Source organism: Opisthocomus hoazin, chromosome 15 (assembly GCF_030867145.1).
Source record: "Opisthocomus hoazin isolate bOpiHoa1 chromosome 15, bOpiHoa1.hap1, whole genome shotgun sequence".
Classification (NCBI taxonomy): domain Eukaryota; kingdom Metazoa; phylum Chordata; class Aves; order Opisthocomiformes; family Opisthocomidae; genus Opisthocomus; species Opisthocomus hoazin.
Window position 1 is genome coordinate 14,035,917 of NC_134428.1, and position 18,660 is coordinate 14,054,576.

Here is an 18,660-nt window from a genome sequence, read left to right on the forward strand (position 1 = left end):
GTTGCTTTTTCCTAATGAGAGTTTTCCTCTTCAGGGCAAGGAAGTGATTGAACACTATCTGAAGGAGTTAATCTCCCAAGGGATCACATTCATTCCCCGCTGGACACCTTCCCCGGCGTGTGGACAGAAGAATGAACGAACCCTGGCTGTTGGAGGCGATGCTGATGATGTACCACTCGAGTCTGGGGCTCATGGAACTAGCAAAGAGGAAACTGGCAGCTCCTGCCTTCCAGCAGAGGCTGTCAGCCCTGATGGTATGCACTGTCCAGGCAGTGGCAGCTGCTGGCAATCTAAATGCCTTGAGTAGCACTGACTAATGAGTTTATTTTTGTTTGGGTTTTTTTTTTGGCATGAGGTTTTTCTGGGTTGTAGGTGGAGAGGAGGGAAAGTTTTATTTTCTTTCTTCAACAAAAACACAAACAAACAATGGAACTTTTTTCCCAAAACTGAAAAGCCAAGAAAAACTGTGCAGGCAGTGTGTTTTTGTTTGAGCTTAGAGTTGTGATCTGACTTTTAAGGTATTTTATACTTTAAATTGGAGAAACTTAAACGTATCTTGAGTATGCTGTAACTGAATTATAATTAAATATTTTGGCTGTTTCATAATCAGCGTTCTTGGGGATTGGTTTGGATGGTTTTTACCCCTATATCAAGCCAACACAAACTTGCAGAATGCTGCCTCATTTATTTCTCACACAAAATGCCTGAATCTGACTTTATCTATCTGTGTGTTGATCTGATGATATCTTCTAGACTAAATAAAATTCTTCTCTGACAAAAAGAAATAGGAGGGCCCTTTTAATTTACAGTTGTGGTATTAGAAATAGGAGTTGTCATTCTCAGAAGGAAAGACAACACTTGTTTTGCTGAGTGCAACTAGGGGAAAAAGCTTGGAATTCAGAAGTATCAATGGTTCTGGTCTCCCCAGACCACCTCTGGTAGTTTGTCTGTGTTGGAATCCATCTGGAAAAATGATTAGAATCCACAGAGGACCTGACTATAAGAGATGTTAATGTGCTTTGAGATTAAAGTTAATCTAAGAGTGGCAGATCCCATCTAGAGGAAGAGAAGAGTAGCTTTTATTTTTGTGCTTATATTCGTGTTTAGGAAGTGATTAGCTTCCCTGGGACTGCTACCCAGCTTGCTAGCTCCTTGGGTTTGGTGGGGGCATAGCACTTATCAAATAGAATTTCTGTACTATCAGTCAGCAACAGCATATCCTGTGGCTGTCCAGGCCTTATTCTGTACTTAATGGTATCTGCTGAAAAAAAAAATCCTGCCTCATGAAGAGCTAGCTTAGAGGTCTTCCTCCCAGCCCTCCTCCTTGTGTGCCTCCATGCCTCTGGCACAGCTGCTCGCCTCTGCTGCTCCCCTTTGGGTACCGCGATCTCCTTGCTGGCATCTGCACATACAAGCCTCGGATGGCACATCTGCTTCTGTCTCTAAATGCTGGCAGACTCAAAGCCCTTGTCCTTTGTCTCTTGATCTGGAGGGACTTTGAAGTGCTGGTATGCACAGGACCTCTCCCCATGCCAAAAATCTCCCTTGCTGTCAGAAATGGTGGTGTTATTCTCCCTTTCCCTCTGGTGTCCATAAGCAGAATAGCATTTCAGTTTTCAGCCATCTGCTTTTTAGCCTCTTGTCCTTGGAACTGTGCATGAGATCTTTAGGACCCCAGGGGATTTAAGTGCCTAGGTCTTGGAGAGGTTAGTGAGATGAGTGCCAGAGCTCATGATGTTTCTTTTAAAGCTCCTGCTAGAGCACTTCAGGGTTGAATGAAATATTAGTGGATTGAGAGACAGGTGGAGTGATCTAGCCTTAATGCCTTATGTGCTGTCTGTCATCATGCCCTAATCGCTGTGGGAATGTCACTCACTTCCCTCAGACAGCTAAAATGAGGGCTTCTGTGCTCTTCCAGTGTAAGTCATAAGTAACCTGATGTGTGGAAATAACTGTGCATCTCCTTTCTGGCTATGCTAAGTTTCCTCTGAATTGTTCTTTTTTTTTTTTTTTTTTTCTGCAGCTGACAAATTGGATGCTGATTACATTGAGCGATATCTGGGCCAGCTGACTCCAATGCAAGAGAGTTGCTTGATTCGCCTTCGCCAGTGGCTTCAAGAAACGCACAAAGGCAAGGTGGGTAGGTGAGGCAGAGAGCACCCCTTTGCAAGCTGGAACGCAATTGTTCTCATAGCTCGTGTGCCTTCAACCCCCCAATAAAATTCAGGGTCATGGACAATCTGTGTGTTGAGACTCAGCTGTTTGGCAAGGTTAGGTAAAAGACCAGGTATGGGGAAAGCCTGTGTGACCTCGCAGCAGGATCCAACAGTGTCACAGACTGCACGTGCATTGGCCAATTCAGTCCTGTCAGTACTGATAAGGCCACTCTCAGATCCCTGAGCGCAGTGCGCTTTCTGTGTACGTAGAGTAGGCATTGACTGGGGCTTGGTGGTCCAGACTGGTCTATCTGGATGGGTTGTGTTTCCCAAGAGCTGCAGGGTGGGGTGGGAGAAATGGTTAGCCGCACTGGTGGTGCGTTCCCTGTCTCTGGGCAGATGCTGCTCCGCGGGGAAGTAGTTGGTAGCACCAAGCTCTTGGCCGCTGCGCATCAGCAGCGTGCTGTGTGCGATACATCAGGCAGGTTGTGTAAGCTTGTACAGCCAAGGGCTGAATTCTTTTGAGAGGAATTCATTCTGTTCCCGTTTTAATTTCCTTTATCAAAATGTGCTATTTCAAAACCACACAGGATTTGGGAAGTAGAGACAGTCTCACCTTATGGTGTGAGATACATAGTGTAAGCATGCAAAATTGAGGAGCTGAGGGCACTAGACTGGGGCAGGTAGAGCTAGAGTTGGCCAGCTAGTACAGGTGGAAACATTTTTCCCTGAAAAGCAACATGGGTACTGTGGGCTAGGTGTATTTCTGCTTTGGTGTAACGTTCAGCAGCTGTCTGGGCTCCTGGTTGAAGTGGAGTCTTTGTGTCAGGCCAAGAGGGTAAGTGGGGTGTGGCAGAGAAAATAAAAGACCCAGGGCTGCTTGAATGTCTCTATAGGGATCTAACTCCAGGTTTCCTGATGGAGAGAGATTGGGTGGGAAGGAAGGATGGAACAAGGATAGCAACAGAGTAATTTCTTGGGCTGGGTAGATAAAAAGTGCTTAGGAAGAGTGGAAAACAGGAGGAAGATGGTTGGAGCAAGTAATCTTCCTTGAAAACAAAGTACAGCTAGAGAAGATTTCAATAGTAATAGCTTCTTGGCTTAGCAGCTAACTGCTCGGTCAGCCATACAGAATGGGTTAGGAGGTACTCTGCATTCATGTGCTTTGGGAGATTCTATTTTTCTTTTAACCGGTCTTTCTGAAAGACGCTACTGTTTGCAAGGAGCTTTGCTAGTACTTTCTGCGTGACTTGCTGTATCTTTCTCAGACCTGAGAGAGAGCATGTCTTGTTTGAGTATAAGGAGTTTAAACATGATTTTTAAACCCCTGTTTTTTCTTGGAAGAACTAATGTGTATCACCTGTGTAGAAATAAAATGTGACAAAGATTTAGTGCTATAGTTCTGTTGTTATCAAACTCATGAAGTCCCTTTCTATGTGAGTGTGCACGTGGGTTTTGTTGGTACCTATGAATGTGGATGGAGAAACAGTTACCAGAAAACGGCAGGCTGAAGAGAACAACAGTATGTGTTGAGGTAGTGTGTGAAAGTCTCCCAGAAGCTGATAAGCTCCAGAGACTAACAACGTTGTTGAATCTGCAAGAGCTGATAAATTCAGGACACCAGACATCTGCCAAATCTGTCCAAGGCCACTGGTACACAATAGCATTAACAGGTTGTATAACTTGGACCATGTCCTAGAATGTGGTGGTGCTGGATGCAGGTAGAGAGTACACGAATATATGTACACCCGATGGAACAAATGGCTTCTTGAAGGACCTACCTGCAAGCTCCTGTCACATCACTGTGATGCTCTGTTACTGAGTAGAGGGGGCTGGCTGCCCATCTAGCCAGATAACTGTGAGTATGTGTGAGTGATCTGTGTGAATGGTTACCTGCTAATAACAGATTAACTAATAAAATTTGCTTTACTAAATAGTGCTTGTGATCCATGTCTCCCCAAATTCACAGAATCACAGAATAGTAGGGGCTGGAAGGGACCTCTGTGGCTCATCTAGTCCAACCCTCCTGCTGAAGCAGGGTCACCTACAGCAGGCTGCAGAGGACCTTGTCCAGGCAGGTCCTGAATATCTCCAGAGAAGGAGACTCCACAACCTCCCTGGGCAGCCAGTTCCAGTGCAGTTCCAGTGGGGGGACACCACTTGTTACTAGCCTCCAACTAGACTCAGCGCCACTGATGACAGCCCTCTGAGTTCTGCCATTCAGCCAGTTCTCAATCCACTTCACCGACCACTCATCCAGCCCACACTTCCTCAGCTTCCCTAGGAGGATATTATGGGAGACTGTGTCGAAAGCCTTGCTGAAGTCGAGGTAGACAACATCCACGGCTCTCCCTTTGTCTACCCTGTCAGATGTCAATCTCCTGTCAGATAAAAGTGTTTTGACAACAAGCAGACACAGAACAAAGGGCGCAGGGATCAATTCCCAGGTGTAGTTATGCTCTGAAATATAGGACATGAAGCTTTTTAGGTCTACAGTGATCTGTCCAATAAAACGATGTGGACTTCTGTGTGGTGGGAGGTACCTCAGCTACTGGGTGTCCAGATGAAAATGAGCCCTAGATGAGAATAAAACGGTGAGACTTTATCCATGTGTGATCTGCAAGGGTCTTGGTTTCAGGTGGAAGCAGCGCATTCTAAACGGTTTCCTCTTTTTTTCTGTGGGTTGGGTTTTTTTCCCGCTTCCTAGACAGGGGCTGGGGAATGGAAGCTGGAGAATGTAAAAGTGACAGCATATGAGAAAAAGTGGAACAACTGCCTCTTGGGTGCTTGCAGCTCTGTGAGTGTGTGCAAGCCTTTGTGCTTCCCAACAGCTGCTTGCCGTGTTTAGGTGCCTTGGCAAGGTACAGCTGATTGCTGAGCACTCTCAGTGACAGCTGGGAGCTGTCTGGAACCCTTTGTGTAGGCTTTGTGAGCTCTGTTCCCTACACAGTCTTGACCAGGTGGGAAGGATGCTGCTAGCTATTGAGACTTTATCCTAAACCCCCTTACATCTCACCTGTTTGCATCTCTTGATTGCCTGTCAGAATAGTGCAAAATCAGGAACTTGTCCTACATGATGTGGGTTTTCTCTGGAGAGGCTGGTACCTTGCTGTGACAATAATTTGGAGCAGAGATGTCCCTATTCCTCTGTCAAAAAATATTTGTTGATCTCCTGATTCCTGGAAACTGTCCCTTCATATTTTTGTTCTCTTCATCCTATTTCACTCTCCATTCCCTGTTAAGTTTTATCATTGCTTTAAAAATCTGAGTAGATGAAGAAACAAACTTCAAATGGTGTTAAAATTGCAGACACTTGAAGTTCATAATCAATAGCTTTCCACCATGTAGAACAGTATGTGTAGTTTCACTAGTAAATAAACAGGCTGAAATTAAAACTTCATTTTCTTGCACATGGGAGTTACTGCTTTGGTTGGACAAAGATAAGAGACTAATTCCTCTCGAAGTGGAATAAAACCCTTCAGAGTTCCCTGCCTTTGGTCCAAACACAAGCACTGAATTTACCTCTTACCTGTAGCCATGTACAGTAGAGGATTGAAACATGAAAAGTAACAAAAGCTTCTAACAGCCATACCATCTCCTGGGTCTTACAGGAGATCCAGGGGCTGTAGATGTTTGTGGGTTTTTTCTGTTGTCTCGTGAACAACAGCTTCCTCTCAGCAACAGAAATGCAAATTCAAATCAGCTAATGAAAATTCTGTTGTCTTTAATCTTGCTACAATGCACAAAATTTTGGTGGCATTCTTCTAAATACATCAGAAGGCTATTCCCAATTTGGGAAGGCTGCCCTTTTCCTTTCTGTGACATACAAATGCAGTGTTTGCAGTGTGTTAGAATATGCTGCACAGTGTTAATCTCTCATCTCCTCTTCAGGTGCTGCTAGGCTTGGCTTTAGGCTACCTGAACTCTTTCTTTGCGTGGAATCAATTCTTAATATCTCTTTCAGCTTCATACCAGCTTGTGAAACCAAGATTGCTCCCAGCCTGACACTGCTGGCAGCTTTCCTTTCTTCCCTGCATTCTGTTTCTGTGAGCATGTCGGTGAACAAACAAAAGAGCTTTGACTCCTGAACCACGCGCTTTTTTTTAGTATTACATCAGGGCTCAGATTGTTTGCATTGTGCTAAACACAGTATGGATGCTCCAGAGGAGACTATCCCTGCTCCATTTTTAATAGAAACTTGATGTAGCGGACAAGGCCAAACACTTGTGGGGGAGCAGGGGTGAAGGACTGAGAAATCAACAGCATATGCAGCTGTAATCCAGTTGGGTTTTGCAACTGAAAGGCTATTGGTCAAATTTGGCACTTCTATGGAGTCCATCAGGGTTTTTGTTGGTTCCTACTGCCTCGTATTACTGACAAATTTTCTTTGATTTTCAGCTAAAGGAAACATGGGAGATTTGGAAGGAGATTGGAATAAGCCATTCTACAGACTTGGTTTGGGAAGGCTTTTGTGCCTGTGGTGCTAGAATTACTGGTAGTGTGGGGATGAGTGATAGAGAAAGGGTATATAGTAGTTTTTGTTGATTGTTTTGGCAAGAGTTATTATGATGTAATGGGGCAGGGAAGCCTGTGGAAGAACTCAAAATCTTTCCTGTTCAAACAACACCAGCGAAGCATGGTCAGCAGCAAACCAGAAGGGCCTGCACAACAGCTGAAATTGGTGCTAGTGAGTAATCATTCAAAGTCTGTACAGTTGTGATCGCCCTCCAAATAGTGACTGCTTAACTTGGTATATGTGTTCTTGGGGATGCTTTGCCGATTTGTCTGACAGTTCAGACATTTGCAGCTGTGTTACTTTCATTTGGTATTTTGTTTGCCCTTGTGCATTGCTAGCTGAGGGAAACTTTCACCAGCCCAGAGTTTGCTGGGACTTCTGGCGATTGGATCAGTGAAAGGCTTCTCACAGACTGTGCCTGTGCATGCGCAATGCTCGGATAAATATTGAGCCTATACTTCTCAAAGGGACATGAATTTATCACTACTTTGGTGCTCTTAGCACCATCTGCTGTGTTCAGCCGGATTAGTTAGGGACGGAGAAGGAATGCACATTTAATATTTGCCATCTTAAAATTAAGAGATTAAAAAGTGGTGCATGCTCTGCAGACTTCTCTGCAGGCTGTATGGAACAGTAGTACAGGTACCATACTAGTCTTGATCCTTGAACATTCTCTTCTCTCAGATCCCCAAAGATGAACATATCCTTCGATTTCTGCGGGCTCGTGACTTCAACATTGACAAAGCTCGAGAAATGCTCTGTCAATCACTGTCTTGGCGAAAGCAGTACCAGGTGGATTACATCCTACAGTCATGGAGGCCCCCAGCCCTCTTAGATGAATACTACACTGGAGGATGGCATTATCAAGACAAAGGTTAGAAGCTGCACCTTATATTGATACTACAGCACTGTTTGCATTAAAGGACCTCATAAGTAACCTGGGATTTTTGAAGAAAGTTGCATTGACCCTTTAAACATTAACAAAGCAGTTCAACACCTGTAAACAGCCACTCTGTTTTCCTGTAGCTTTGTTATTTTCTCTGCACAGATCTGGCAGACTACAGCTAGCGCAAAGCAGCATCTCTTTGATAAGGTTGCCTTTGGATATTATTTTTATCCTTTTCAAATACTTAATGTGGCTTTTATAAAAGGTACTAGAGTGATAGCCTGGGAGACTAGAGTGCTTCCCTCTTAAAGCCCTTGCGTTTCTTTTGAAGATGGACGACCACTCTACATCCTTCGTCTTGGCCAGATGGACACAAAAGGTTTGGTGAAAGCTCTGGGAGAGGAATCACTGCTGCGCCATGTGAGTTGTACTTTCGTTTCTCACCTGAGGGACTCTATTTCCCTTGGGGTATTTAGAAGTCTTGTTATAGTGCAGCAGGAATCTACCTGCCTGACACAAATATTTCCTGTTTTGTGGCTGGCAACTTGAAGCTGGCTTAGTGACTTTGGCACGGCATAGCTTCTCTCTCTCTTCCTGCAGAGACAGAAGTGAAATTTTTGTAATGGTATGAGTGGGCTGGAAGGATGTTTTCTGATAACTTGCAGTTTAGCTGCATCACTCTCTCATGCAGCTCCACTAATAACATTTGATCTTGAGACGTATATTTCATCTTAGATTTTCAGTATCTGTACCTTGTATGGTCAGCACAACTTTTCAATAGAGAAGCCTTTTTTTTATGTAGACTCTTATTCTCTGTTTTGCACACTGCATGTTCTCAAACTGGTATACTTCTGGGTTCTGTGTGTTTTGAAATAAGATCTCTGGGTTGTCCTGGTTTCTCAGCTGTACTCACGCTAATCCTAGTCCTACTGTCTTTGATTTCAGGTTCTGTCAATTAATGAGGAAGGACAAAAGAGATGTGAGGAAAATACCAACATCTTTGGCCGCCCCATCACGTTAGTATAGTTAGTTTTATTGTATCCTTACAAAGTTTGCACTGATGTGGTGAGAAGAGTGCTTCTGAGAAGGTTTTAGATTATGTCCTTAGGGTTAAACTGCAGACAGCATTTTGTCTCTGTTACGGGCTGTTCCTGAGCTTGGGGTACCATATATGACTTAAATGCAGATAAATTCTGCAGCTTCATATGAAAGCAAGTATTGGTCCTTCCTTACATCTTTTTATGTCCCACTTCAGATTAATCAAATCTTGCTCTCGGTGATTTTAATCCAGATCCTTTAAATTCTCTTTTTTTAATACAGGATACTGTCTGCCAGATTCCACTTTCATTTAAAATGCATTTTTAAACTATTCTTAGCAACAGGCCTGCATACCTTCACCCTCTTGCACACTGGCAGCATATGTTCATGCCTTCGGGGCTGGGTTTCTGTTTTGCCTGAAAGCTCAACTGGATTCAGGCTGTCTGCTGCCTGAGTCGAGATCTACTTTTTATTGGAACTGCTGGTCTCCCTTGTTGGCTTCACGAGATCCTGTACAGCTACGGTGTTTCTGAAATATTTTGTGGATCGTTAACTGAGCAGCCATTGTGCAATGAAGTTCTGACAGGCCTTTTTTCTGCATGTTTATTTTAGATCCTGGACATGTCTGGTGGACTTGGAAGGGCTAAATATGCGGCATCTCTGGCGGCCTGGAGTTAAGGCCCTGCTTCGGATAATTGAAGTTGTAGAGGACAACTACCCTGAAACTCTGGGGAGGCTATTGATAGTGCGAGCACCCAGGGTTTTTCCTGTGCTCTGGACTCTGGTGGGTGTAATCTGGACTGCAGGATAACAAGCACTTGTGCCTGTACAAATAGCTATATCATCCAGTCAGTGTAAGTTCTGCTTATTTGAAGAGTTAGAGAAGAAAAAGCTTCCAGGTAACTTGTGGCTCAACTCCTGAAGAGGCCACAGCATTGCTACAGAGTAAGCTGTAGCATGCCTGTAGCTCCTTTCATTCCAGTGGCTGTTGGCCACCAGGGCAGGACAGGATGTTGGACCTAAACTGCAATTCCTCATGCAGCAGTGGCAGCCCAAACTTAGTAGGTTTTCATATTGATGGGAAAACACAAGTATTTTTTAATCTGATGCTGGAGGACACTGAAGAGTAATAAATATGGTTCTGCCTGGTGCCTGCTGACTCTTCTGGCAATGTAAGAACATGCTTGTTAAATTTCTTGTGAGGCTTATATGTGATGTGGTGACTGCAAACTTATTTTACTTGAAGTGGAAAATGTTGTGAGACGATGATATAGTACACTTTCCGTTTGTTGCCCCTTCCTTTGGCGAACTGCTTCAGGGTTATGAAGCTCTGCACTCCTGCTGGTCTGCATTCTTGGTGATGAGGCCTTCCAGTCTAGAGCCTAAAGCATCCATGTGAGATGGCATAAACGTCGTCTCTAACTTCACTCAGTGACAGTCATGTCTTCTGTCCACTTTATTTCAGGTCAGTCCCTTTATCAATGAAAACACGAGGCAGAAGTTCCTCATTTACAGTGGGAATAACTACCAGGGTCCAGGAGGGCTGGTAGACTACGTGGACAAAGATGTGATTCCAGACTTCCTGGGAGGAGACTGCATGGTGAGTTGTCCTTCCTGTTCTGCAGGTGGAATCTGCAATGTGCAAGCTCCCTCAGTTCCCTCCTCCTCAACACTCTGACCTTCCACTCCCTTCTGAAAGATGGTTAAACCTCTGTTCTGGCTGGGATGCCACTGCTCTGAGCACGGTGCGGTTAATTTGTACACAGGAGACTTCACCCTGAAGTGGTGATGCTGCCCTGGAGAAGGGGGTTAAAAGTCAGCTCTCTAAATGGAGCTTAGTGAATTGTTGTAGTTCAAGTAAACTTAGTCCCTCTGTGAAATCTTATGCCAGCTGAGGGTGTCATCCTCTGTGTCTAACAGCAGGCAAGTGTTCGTTGTACAGGTGACTTGATACTTTACCACTAGAGCAGTATGAACCCTCACATTTGTTTGTCTTGCTCTTCCAGTGTACTGTCCCAGAAGGTGGACTTGTTCCCAAGTCTCTTTATCAAACAGAAGAAGAGCCAGAGAACTCGGATCACATCCGGTTATGGACAGAGACTATCTATCATTCTGCAAGTGTCCTCAAAGGAGCTGCACACGAGGTACAAACCAGTACTTGGTCAGGCTGAAGGAGGAGCTGGACTGGTATCAGTGATGTATTCTGTTTGTTAATGCTGGCTAGAACAACAAAGGGCTCCCAAAATGTGAACACAAGATGGTTCAGCAGCAACATGCCTTTCTTGGGAAAGCTGGCGCTGGCTAGAAGTGTGGAACTAAAGAACTGCAATTTGAGAAACACTGTCTCTTGTCTCTGCTATGGGCTGATCTTCTGGACCTCCTTTTTGGGGAAATAAATCTCCCTCAGTTTCCCTTCTAATAGTACAGCTTCCATTTTCAGTAGCATAGCTAGGACAGTAATGGTGGTGTTACAAGAAGGTATGTACTGGGAACATCCTTACAGGGGTCATCACAAAATAGAATGTCCAGAAAAGGAGCACTTGAATGTCAAAATAGTCTGCTAGCTTCACTGATGATGAGTAACTCTGGTTTGGCCTGCTTAGACAACTGAAAAAGCAGCAGTGCTGTTTGGAGTGCATAGCCACTTGGAAGGTGCTCCCTGCTGTGTCTGGAATGCTTTGCTTCAGTTCCTTCGAGGTTTTGCTAGAACTAGTAAATAGTTTACAAGCAACTCTGATACAGGGGAGAGATGGGGTAGAAATGCCTGAGTGGATCTATTGTGGCACAAGACTGGCGATGGGAATCAGTCTATATTCTCCTTAGGAATCAAGACCAATAGCTTAACTGAAGGACTGTCGAGAAAAGCATGTTTGCAGATGGCAGCCAGCATCTTCCTCCCCACTCTGAAGACTTGACGCTTCACAATGTACTTGTTCTGTTCCCTTCTTAGATAGTTGTGGAGATTCTGGAAGGGGAATCTGTGATCACCTGGGACTTTGATATCCTGAAGGGAGATGTGGTGTTCAGCCTCTTTCACTCCAAACGAGCTCCTGAAACAAGTCATAAAGAAGCCCCATTACCAAGTACCTCTGCTGCTGGGGACAATGTGCAGCTAATTGATAAGACTTGGGTCCTTGGGGTGGATTACAGCCGCGTGGAATCTCCACTGGTTTGCCGGGAAGGAGAGAGCATCCAGGTCAGATATGTTTGGGTCTTGAATGGCATGGATCTTACAGACCTAGCAATCTCAAAAATTGTCTGGTGGTGGGGAGGGGAAGGAATAGATGGAGTGGGAAATCACATATTGCTTAGAAATAGTTGTTGTGGTCGTCATTCTCTGGATGTCCTGTGAAAGTGGCTGCTATTGCAGCCCTAAATTAGAGTGAGCCATTGGAAAGGGACTCAGTCCATGATAAAAAGCCAATGAAAACTAATCTTTTTTTTTTACTAGCATTACAGGGTTGTGGCTCTGGTATGTAAAATAAATGAATGCTGTATGCTCCCCAAAGTAGTCACCTCGGTAGTTTCTTCTGGCTTTGCCAAGTTATTCAGCTATTCCTTAAGGCACCTGGTAGTCACTTGATGGCACTCTCTTTCTCTCCCAGGGATCTCATGTGACTCGCTGGCCTGGCTTTTACATTCTCCAGTGGAAAATGCACGGCCCTCTGCCTTGTTCTGGAACTAGCCTCCCTCGGGTGGATGATGTTCTTGCCTCTCTGCAAGTTTCCAGTCACAAGTGCAAGCTCATATACTACTATGAGGTGCTTGCATCCAAGGACTTCAGGTAGGAGGTTTACTGGGGGAGGTTACGACCTGCAATAAAGAAGCCAAGTGAGAGGACTGAGTGTGACTTAAACATCCAGATACCAATGGCCACCACACGGTGTGCGTTTCATTGGTGATAAACTAGATGGACAAAAACTTGGTGGTATTTTGCACAAAGCAGCTCCTTTAGTGCTGTAGGTAATAAGGGACCCCTTGGCTTTATGTCCACCAGTGGAATTTGTGCTTCGGTTCTTGCTTACAGCTACCTGAAGAGGGGGAGGTTTTTGACTGAGGAGTTTTTTGATCTTGGTTGGAAATGTTTTGGGAAGTTGCTTTTGGAGTAACTCAACAAATATCAGCTGGGCTATTTCATACATATTTGGTTTGGCATTTGAGAAGGATGTTGGTTGTGACTTGGAGGTGAATACATCAACCTTGGGAGGATTTGTCTAGCCACCTTTAAAGCTAAAAGTACTTTTGAAATCACCCAGCAATCTGAATACTTTGCAAGTACTTGACCTTTCCCTAGGAGCTGGAGGAAGTGTTAGGTGGACCAGACTTGCAGGTGGGCAGGGCAACCTTGAGAATGTGACCTGGCCAGATCCTGTGCAGTCAGAGAAGCAGCAAATTCCTCTCTCTGATCATTCAAACCTGTTTCTTGTTGCTCTACCTGTGTAAAATGTGTCAGGAACAGGAGGCAGTCACAGCTACAGTGAACCCAGTCTGCTTTTGGCAGAAAGAGCTGAAGACCGTGACTGGACATGCTAGAGCTGGGGCTCTCGGGTCAGAAGTGGCAGCTGCGTTCGCTGCGCTGGGCTGCGTTTGGACTGCTCTTTAGTTTTCCTTTCTGCTCAGGGGCTGAGTGCAGCCCCACAGAGGCTCCAGCTGTGTCCCACTCCTGGAGTAACTGCAAGAGACAAAGTGTAATATCTGTGGCTAAGAAAAATGTCTATGACAAATTAATTTTTTATCGTGACACAAAGGAGCGCTGAGATTCTTGGAGACAAACTTGAAAATGATAGGACAAAACGTAGAATACTTTTGCAAGTGTTACAGAGTATACGTTGATCTCCTGTCAGATGTATAGAGTTATCCATTAATAGCTACCTTTCTAACAAGTACATCTGTTTTGTCCCATCCTAGGGGATCCATGTCAAGCCTGGAATCTTGCAATAGTGGCTTTTCCCAGCTGAGTGGAGCCACGACATCTTCCAGCCAGTCCCAGAGCAGCTCCCATCTTTCAAGATAGCAGGGTCAAGGCTACGCCAGCAAGGAAAGACTGCTCCGGGGCTTCCTGGCTCTCCCAGAGCTGCTCTGTGCACCAAACCAAAGAGCCTGCAGGGGCTGAGCCTGGAGGCAGTCGTTCGTATGACCACAGGTAGCAGCCATTTGGACACAGAGAGGCTTCTCGGAGCTGTTTTAAACCTGAAAACCTAGAATTCAAATGGCGGATTTAGAAATTTTATATCCGATGTCTACTTCTCAGTAGTCTTTTTCACAAATTGTGGTTTTGGATGAATGTCAGTTTGCATGAATTTGTGTATTACTCAACTTTAAAGGGCTCTTTCCAATCAGTCCTGTTCCCACACGTGGTAGAGGAGACTGATGTTGCCTTATCTGTTTGATCTGTAGGACTAGATTATTCACGTGTAGCAAAACTAATCTAGTTTTCTGGGTGCCTGAGGTACCAGTTACACGTCAGAAAGTGGAGTGGGCATTTCAGGTGCAAACTGTAAATACCTTAACACAGATAGGATGTTTCAGAAATCAGTTCCAGGTCAAACCTAAAACCTCTTCTGATCTGCTGGGATGCTATTAGGAAATGTGTTGGATTTTTTTAACCCACTGAGACACAAAAGTCACGATGGCTTTCTAGAAAGTACAGGCAGAGAACCTGCCTCCAGTAAGCAGCGTCTTTCTTAAAGATAGATTATTGTTCCTTTTTCCTCAGGTTTACAAGCAATAATGAGTACATCTGACCCATCTCATCAAAGTGGATGGGAACTGAATCAAATTATTAAGGGCTAAGAAAAGCAATATTTTATTTCCTGAAGGCACAAAATTTTATGGCAGTGTTATAGAACTTACTTCTTTACAACATGAGCTAACTTGAAGAGCAAACTTTAAAAAAAAAGCGCATATATGTATTTAAGCACTTACTGAAACTTATTTATTCAAATATTAGCTTATTTTAAATTAATTTTTAACTTATTTATAATTTCAAAAATGACTATTTATTAAATCCAGTCACCTTTTTTACTGGGACAAACTTTGTTTTAGAAAGGAATAACTGGTTGTCTTCAGACCCAAGAAATCTTTCTACTTAGGTTCTAATCTTTGTGATCGCTGGATGTTCTTGCATAAAGGGCTGTATTGTACGTAGCACTTGGGATAAGGGCTGTCTCTCACCTTTTCCTGCAAGATAAGGTTAGTCTAATGCTTTTTGGAGTCTAGAGGGATGTTTCTTAGGATCGAGAAGCAAGGATTGAGTTCAGGAGTTAGTAAAAAGATAGTGCATCTTTGTGACACACCAAAAATACCATGTTTGTCCGTAATCTCCACTGATTATTCCAGAGAGCAGATGTATAGCAAAGGTGGTAGTGATCCATGATCAGGTTGGGTAGCAAAGTTTTGTACGTGTTCTTGTCTAGGTGGCAACAAACGGCGAATAGGCATCAAATACTCAGTTGCTGTTGGGCAGTATTTGCAGCTAGCGGACATGCAGGACTTGTGATGAGGACAGACGTCTGCTTTCGGATCTAGCAGTGCTTTGTGAAGACTCCTCCCCACCAGCCGGAGGTAACCGCTGCATGGATCTGCTGCCTGCAGAAGGATCCTGAGAGTGCTGCCCCCACCACTGTTTGCTTTATCCCAGCCCAGTGGCTCGTGTCACGTAGCGTGGCGAATGTGGTCTAAAATGAATGGGTTTCCAGTTCCCCAGCTGGGGAGCAGCACAAACAGTTCTGGGCTTGGAGCTGGGGCAAGCACAGGTGGTGGTGGAAGTGAGGTTTCTTCCTCCAGCACAGCAATCCACAGCTGTGTTTCTCAGTAAAGACTTGGGGTTTCTCTTCCTTTCACCAAGTTTTTATTAAGGTTGATGGAATCTGTGCAGCTAAGAACAACATGCACGTAAAGAAGTTCCTTCTAACCCTGCTGTTTTAATTATGGTTTTGAAGCATCAGGCATTGACAGAGGAGAAAAGAGCCCCAGTATTTGGAACGATGGGAGATGAAAAACTTGATGTGTTTATGTAAATTGCTTGGTTTTTTTTAAAGGAGTGGAGCCAAGGAAATTACTCTCCCACCTTGCATCTCTCACTGAGAGCAGAACAGGCACCTTAGTTATGCAGGCCTCCGGGAAAGTTCTGATTTCTGAGAATTCCCCAGTTGTTCTGTGGACACAGAACAACATTTCTCGCAGGTGAATAAAACTTACGTCTCTGGCATTTCAGCGTAACTGGAGTGGGACACGGAGGGGAAAAGTACTACCTTTGCTATGGAAAATCAGGAGCTCTGGAATTAGAAGTGCATGTGTGTATCCCTCATGTAAAATCCTTTACCCATAATTAATTCTGATGCTAGAAATTGAGTTTCAGACTGACTCCCAAAGCATTGAGAGCAAACCCAGCCTCGTCCTTACTGTGCTGTTTCAGGATTTCAGCTTCTTGTGGCTTGATTCTTACGTGGTTGTTCACATCCCATGGTGGTAACATTCCTGTTTCCCTTGGTTAAGTACCTCTTCCATTGCACTGGATTTATTAATTTTATAATGTGACCTGTGCTGTAAAACCTTGGGTGTTTAACTCCTGTCAGTGAGGCTCTGGGAGCTTGGCACCCCAGAAGAGCTGAAGGGCTGCTCCTAGGGAGCGCTCCCTCAGCTGGCTCCAGGCATATCGCAGCCTGAGTTGTAACTCTTGTTCCTTGGTGGTACCGCTCTTCTGCCCCACTGGAGGTGGCTGCACACATCTGTTTGGGAAGCAGCTTGTGATCTCTCTCTTTCAATTTTATACAAAATTGCCTGAGTTATTCCACCTCCTAATTTATTAGCTATCAATTTAAATAAGCCAATGTGGATTCCTCCCCCCCTTTTTTTTCCCTGAATGTTAACGTAACAGGAGAAAGGGGGCAACAGCCTGGATGTTGTGGCTGATGCTATGCTGTGCTTTTTAAGCCTGACTTTGAGAACTGCAGATACAAGGGAAGCAGAAATCTTCTAAAACACCTTTTCACCCTAAAATGACATCAGTGTACTTCAGAAAACAAAACACACTGTTTTCTTCACAGCAGCCTCTTGTGAGTTGAGACTGGGAGGAGTTCTGGATTCTGGCTCCCCAGGAGCCACTTGCCTCTCAAATCTTTTAAACCAGAATCTTGAAAAAAAGACTCCAGTTTGGGGTGATGAGCTAGAGATGCAGCAAGGCCCTCCCTTCTCCCCAGCAGTACTCCGGCAGCTGTGCTTCAGTGACATTGAGCTCAGGCCACGTTCAGGTAGCTAGCTGGGTACTTATAAAACAGCTCCTCAGTAAATTGGGGCTTTCCCCTCTTCAAATATTCCATATGCAAAACACACTACCTACCTCAAAGAGCTGTTGCCATGTTTAATGTGCGATACAAGGTCTCAAGAGAAAGGATGCTATGCTGTAGGTGCAAAGTGTTGTGCCATTGTTTACAACTAAATATGGCCATATGTGAAACCTTTATTCTTAACAATTTCTACAGGTTTGCCCCATCCTGCCATTTACTGGCTTCTGTCCCAGTGGGACTGGGAAAGGCAAACACGGAGCATGTCACCAGTGGGCGTGCATTGAAGACAGGTGCCAGACTGGACTCAGGGCAAAGCTGGAATGCAGCAACCGAGTCGTTTTCGCTAAATGTTTTGCCGCCTTTCAGGTTTGAAAAGGGCTTTTTCAACCGCTGTAGATGGACCAGCCTAGCCTTGCGGAGGGGCCGAGGGAGACTCTAGCCCAGGAGGGTGCAAAAGCAGCAGTGCTGGTAGCTTTACTGCTGTCGTGTGCCACGGGTTAAGCTGCAGGCGGGCACTCAAACGCGCTCGCGCTGTCAGCAGGGAGGCACCCAGAGCACCTCGCGGTCCTTTCCCAGCTCCCTGTGTGCTCGCGGCTGGGGGAAGAGCAATCCTCATTGCCGCCGTGTTATACACGGGAACGCGGAGGGACCGCGGCCGCTTTGGCTGCGCAGATGTGTCTGCTGCTGACACATCTGCAGGCGCAGCCTCGTTCAGTTCAGTCTTCGGGCTGGCCACTTCGGTTCTATCAATTTCCTTTCAGTAACAGGAAAAAAACAATTTTTAATAAGAATTTATAATCCAATTCTGATTTATTCATCAAAAGATTTTGAAAATGCCATAATCCAGTCATCTTAAATCTTTAATGCTTACTGCAACTTGGAATTCCTGACGGGCAGTGCTGAGCCCAACTGTTCACTCAACTCAGGTGTGACTACTGGCACAGCAGCTAAGGCTGGCCATGCTAGAGTCGGAGGAATCCCTTGTTCACAATGCATTTTACTAGCTCACACTTCTTTAATATCCAAAATGTTTATACTGTGAGCCAAATAATACAAGAAGCAGAGCTCTTAGGGTCTTAAGGACTAAAACTGACAAGCATTTGTCAAAGATTCCTGCATGCTATTAGCTTTAATATTCTTCCAACATGTTTGTGGTTGTTCTTTTATCAAATTACTGATCTTTTGGAAGGCTAAACTGGTATGTGACATGCATTGGCTTTTAATTACATCAATGTCTGCTTTCAAGCTATTAGTTATGTACAAGTTAAATGGGCATTATTTCTTTTTTTTTTTTTTAGCAAGCACTGTCTTACTTTCTCTCCCTTGCAGCTGTCTTCATTTTTATATGTTGAAGTCCTGTTTTTTCTCAGCCAAAAAACCCCGAACATTCTTTAAAAGCACACTAGCAAAATGCAGAGTGCTTTGTAATGTGTTACTTGATAACAAATGTACTTAGTTGCAGTATTTGTAGGTTCTGGTAGGAGCTGTACATTTCTGTATTGGAAATAAAAAAGCATCTTTAAGGAACGTATCTTGTTTGATGCAACTGTTCAAATTGTGGCAAAATGAAAATATAAGCATATCTACACACAAACGGAGGTAAGTCTTGCTTGTGTTCAGTTATTCCTACTTTTTAACTAAAATATTCTTTAATTTTTCCTTGTAGAACCAGCATTTTTTGTTTATTTTCATCCCACAGAGTAGGCTGCTACAACACATCATCCTGCAGTGTAGTTGGTTATTTAAAATAAAAAGGGCTCACATAGTTCAAATGGC

The 18,660-nt window shown here is 44.3% G+C and overlaps 1 protein-coding gene across 5 annotated transcripts in view; it reads left to right on the plus strand.

Moving 5' to 3' along the window:
- The window catches only part of SEC14L5 (SEC14 like lipid binding 5), a 45,635-nt gene extending 27,169 nt beyond the window's left edge, over window positions 1-18,466 (plus strand). For all 5 annotated transcript variants that reach the window (XM_075436302.1, XM_075436305.1, XM_075436306.1 and 2 more), the window contains 11 exons: window positions 35-254; window positions 2,024-2,136; window positions 7,357-7,546; window positions 7,890-7,978; window positions 8,504-8,574; window positions 9,209-9,380; window positions 10,062-10,196; window positions 10,603-10,740; window positions 11,547-11,792; window positions 12,202-12,380; window positions 13,505-18,466. In XM_075436302.1, the coding sequence (XP_075292417.1) occupies window positions 35-254; window positions 2,024-2,136; window positions 7,357-7,546; window positions 7,890-7,978; window positions 8,504-8,574; window positions 9,209-9,380; window positions 10,062-10,196; window positions 10,603-10,740; window positions 11,547-11,792; window positions 12,202-12,380; window positions 13,505-13,610 (1,659 nt within the window). In that variant the 3' untranslated portion in view covers window positions 13,611-18,466. The remainder of the gene's footprint in view (window positions 1-34; window positions 255-2,023; window positions 2,137-7,356; window positions 7,547-7,889; window positions 7,979-8,503; window positions 8,575-9,208; window positions 9,381-10,061; window positions 10,197-10,602; window positions 10,741-11,546; window positions 11,793-12,201; window positions 12,381-13,504) is intronic.
- The last annotated feature ends 194 nt before the right edge of the window (window positions 18,467-18,660 follow it).